Consider the following 4473-nt stretch of genomic DNA (forward strand, 5'->3'; position numbering starts at 1 on the left):
AAAGCAACAACATAATGTGTTAAATAATTCAGATTTTCCTATATTAATTGCAACGCAGTGTTCCCATCTGAACAGCTTTCTAGTTTTTATGGTATACTTTAAGGCGGCATTGAACCAAATAAATAGAAGAAGAAGAAGAGTTGATATATTTTCAAGTCATATATTTTTATCGGCCTAAAGCACTTTTTATTAAAATCCTTGTTTAAAAATTTGTTTCATCTAATACAAAATATGCTAAAAATAGGTGTATTCGTATGTGTGTTTATGTGGGGTGTATCTTAATAACGTTTATATAATTAGCATTTTTTGCTTTTGTATTTGTAATGTGCATTTAAGTTTGCTTATTTGTTTGTTTGTTTGTTGTGTTTGATGTTTTATAACACCATTTACATTTACATACAGACACAGTTACTTTTTCATATATTATATGCCTTTATATAAATATTTTGTGATTTATTTAGTTTAATATTAAAATTTATTTGTTTTTATATTTTTTTCTTTTTACAAGTAAAATCTACTCTATATATTAAATATAAAGCATTAAGCGTGTCATGATGCATCATTCTCCACTGTAGCAGAAATATATCCTTTGTAGTATATTCAAAAGCTACAACAGCATTAGCAGCTATATTTAACTCAGCAATAACAATAATAACACCAACAATAATAACGTTCATATAAACTAAAATTAACGGCAACTATGCTGTTGTGGAGGTTGTGGATGTTGTTGTGGAACTTGGTGCATTACTCGCATTGCACTGTATGAGGCCACTGTTTTGCGTATGTTGCTGCTGTAGTAAATGGTGCTGATGATGTGCATTATGATGATGATGATGCAGATGATGGTGATGATGATTATTGTTGTTATTTGTAAAATTAAAATGTAAAGCGCCCGCGCCGCCATTATTACTATTTGTGGTCGCTTCTGTTGTATTGCAGGAGCTTGATGAAGGAACCGCCGATGTGCAATATCGTGTAGTATCACCGAATTCACCGCTTGTTAAATCGCCTAATATACCACCGATAAGGCCACCACCACCGCCGAAAACAGCGGCAGTTGTTGTGGATTTTGTTGCTGCTTCAGGTTGTGTGCAAATAGGTGGCGCTGCAGCATCGCCATCAATAATTGTTGCATTATTTGTACCAACAGCAGTTGTAGTTGCTGAGGTGTTTTGCATTAAATTGACATCTTCTTTTGAACCACCACCATCGCTGTTACTATTTGTTATATACTGTGTATTGGTGATTGTAGTTGCATGGTTTTGGTTTTGTAGTTGTTGCGTTGTGTTATTGCAGTGTGTTGTCGAACTATTGGACACGCTATCCGTATCCGTTTGACTGTCGTCTGTTAGGCGTAACGCCACTTCTAAATCTCTTAAAACATCTGTTTCTTTCTCATCGATTAAATTAAATCGCCGATGCAGCGCTGTCAGATGCGCAAATGTCAAATTTAAGTGGGTATGCAGTCCTAGCAACGCAATTTCTCTGAAATGCGCCGCATACAGATGAGCTATCACATGAAATTGCAAGCGTAGAATTTTTCGGGCAATCGATTCAAACGAACTGGGAAATTCGTTGGCATATTTGGTTGGAAATATCGACTCGTCACTGACCGTTTTCTGTGTAAATGTCATTACGTAGTCGATATATTGTGGAGCGGCCACACGCGTCTTTTTGCCTTTTTCATCGAACCATAAGTACGTTCTAGCAATTAAAAACAAAAATGATGAGAGAGTTTTAAATAAAAATTAAACAAAATAAATATGTAATTCAATCGTATTTACCTGTTGCCTGGTCCTGTCATATCTGGACAACCAGGTGGCGTACAAAATTCACTAATAGTTCCATATACCAAATTAACATGTTCAAATAGGGCAAGAGCTATAAATATATAAAATATATTAATACAACACAATAAAAAATATCTATACAAATAAAAATAAAAAACAATTAAATATTTGAAATAATTTTAAAATTGGCTGCCTATTTATTATTATTTCATTTTTCACTTTTAAAAAAAAAATGATTTTATTTAAACATATATTAATTAAAAAGCTATAAAAATTACATAATTTATACATACTTAGTTAAAATATGTAGAAATAAAATCAAATTAAGTAAAGTATTATGATAATTCACAAAAATTTTCTATTATATCATTTTATTGTCAATTTAGCATTAGACTATTAGATCATCAATAAGATTGGTTTTAAAACTTAGAACTTTAAAACTTAGCACTATATGCCGAATTAAAGCTAACTATCAACCAAGTTATTGTTTTTTTTTTTTTTAAATCTAACAATAAAGAGAAAATACTTTTAATACTTATGTAAGAAATTACTTAATATATATATATTTATATATACACATATATGTAAAAATAACTTACTATGTGAAGCTAGCCATTCATTATAATCTAAGCCAGCTGGAAGATCAACTAAGGCTTTGAGATCTGCTTCAGGTAGTTTACGTTCTAGAACGCTCTCCTCCAAATATAATTTGGTATCTGTTGAGTTTTGATCACCATCACGCTCTTTGCGACGAGCTTTTCTGTAAAAAAAATATATACCAAATTAAATAAATGAAATCGATACATTATATCAATTAGTGGTTAAAAAATAATTGTTAAAGTAAACTTAATTTTTAAGTTATATTTCAAGCATTATGCTAACAAAAGAATTTCAGTAATAAATATTTATGATCTTTTAAGAATTAATATTCTTACAAGGATTTTGTAATAAAATTTATAATATATAATTTATTAATTTTTTATAGTAATATAATTATTTTATTTTATTTTTATAATTCACTTCTGCTCGAAACCTCTCTACCAAATATTTATATATATTTACTTATTTATGAGTTATATATACATACATATGTATACAGGTGTTCATTTTTATATTTAATTTTTAATTGATTAATATAATTTTGATTAATTTATATTTACTAAGTAATTTATTTTATACTTTTTATTTACTTTCCGATTTGTTTGTTTTTTTTTTTTTTTGGTTGTTAACCAGTAGCAGATTTTGTTATATTCTAATATTTTAAGATAAATTTTTAATATATATTATTTTAATATATTTATTTTGTATATTTAGTATTTATTTAATTTATGTAAAAATCCTTTTAGTATTATTCTTACTATTTTTTTAATTTTTTTTTTAATGCATTTAATTATTGGTTTCTTAAACAAGTTATATTAATATTTGTATTTTACTTATTAATATTTCTAAAAATATAACATTTTTGATTTATACTTCACACTATCTTATTTTTATGATTTTTTTTATTTATAATAAAATTATAAAAGATTTGTATTATCTGAACTTGCATATTTATTCTATTATGTTGTATTATTATTATTATTATTATTATTATTATTATTAAATAAAATTTGATTTATTTTAATATTTTAACTTATATTATATATATTGTTGAAGATCTTCTTCTTTTTTTTTCTTTCAGCTTTATATAACTTTGGGTCGGTACTCCAATAGCTCTGTAACTAGACCTCACAGTCTTAAGTTAGTTGCCTTATCTTTTATGCTTCTGCATCGTATGGTATTTTTAATTGTATTATTTCGGGTGTTCGGTAGCCTTTCTATAAATCTTTCTTCATATTCTTTATTTTAATATTATTCTTGTTTTAAATTTTTATTTATATTCTAATGTATTGTTATATATTATATATATTATTATATTATATTTTTGCAATTATTACTATTGTTAGAATTTTAACGTTAAAATATGCAATAAATTAAAATTAATTGAAATTTTTTTTTAAAATTTATTTATATAAAATATCTTTGTAGTGTAATGTGTTGAGTTATACGAGTATATTAATGAACACACATAATTCTTTTGTACTTTAAATTATATAGTTTATATTGCATAATATATGATATATCTATTATATTGGTACATATAATTATTCTTATATAATTATTTTATTTTTAACAAATTTCCATTGATTATAAATATAGTAATTAACAGAAGAAATTTTTAAGTAAAAAATGGTTGGTTATTATTTCTCTATTATATCATAAATAGATTTTTTAAAAGTAAACATTTTCTTCTACGTTAATATCAAATCGTTTGATTTAATACACAAAAACGAATATCATATTTTATTAACTATACTCTTATCATTGTACAGCGTCATACTGATATGAAGGAGCGATAAATGAAAGAATATAATGCAATTTTTTAGAACATGAAATGCAATCCTAAGAATTTTTTGTAAGGAGCTAATAGCAATGGCTCACCCTGTAACACACAGTATATTATGCACTGAGTAACGATAAATTGTGCCTAGAGTTTCACCAATTTTATTAGGTATTGCGCTGGTAACCTGCCACATAAATCGCACCGTCTTCAGTACGCATTTGAACACAAACGAATCTTTGGTATCTGCCGTTTCGATCTCTTTCATCGTATAGCGACAGTTAATTTTATTTAATAATATTA

The 4473-nt window shown here is 26.4% G+C and overlaps 1 protein-coding gene across 1 annotated transcript; it reads right to left on the reverse strand.

Annotated features, from left to right (window-relative positions):
* Window positions 1-479: 479 nt before the first annotated feature.
* LOC119666049 (MOB kinase activator-like 2) lies at window positions 480-4473 on the reverse strand. The gene is made up of 4 exons (XM_038075318.1): window positions 4272-4473; window positions 2390-2550; window positions 1785-1881; window positions 480-1704 (listed from the first exon to the last, which is right to left on the reverse strand). The coding sequence occupies exons 1-4, from the start codon at window positions 4436-4438 to the stop codon at window positions 699-701; spliced, it is 1431 nt and encodes a 476-aa protein (XP_037931246.1). The 5' UTR covers window positions 4439-4473; the 3' UTR covers window positions 480-698.

The sequence above is a fragment of the Teleopsis dalmanni genome, chromosome 1, assembly GCF_002237135.1.
Source record: "Teleopsis dalmanni isolate 2A chromosome 1, ASM223713v2, whole genome shotgun sequence".
Classification (NCBI taxonomy): Eukaryota; Metazoa; Arthropoda; class Insecta; order Diptera; family Diopsidae; genus Teleopsis; species Teleopsis dalmanni.

Excerpts from the sequence above, each read along its gene's own strand:
- LOC119666049 (XM_038075318.1), bottom strand. The coding sequence starts at position 4,438 with ATGAAAGAGATCGAAACGGCAGATACCAAAGATTCGTTTGTGTTCAAA. Across the intron at positions 1,882-2,389 it reads TGAATGGCTAGCTTCACATA|CTCTTGCCCTATTTGAACAT; the intron begins GTAAGTTATTTT and ends ATATATTTATAG. Across the intron at positions 1,705-1,784 it reads ATGACAGGACCAGGCAACAG|AACGTACTTATGGTTCGATG; the intron begins GTAAATACGATT and ends TTTAATTGCTAG.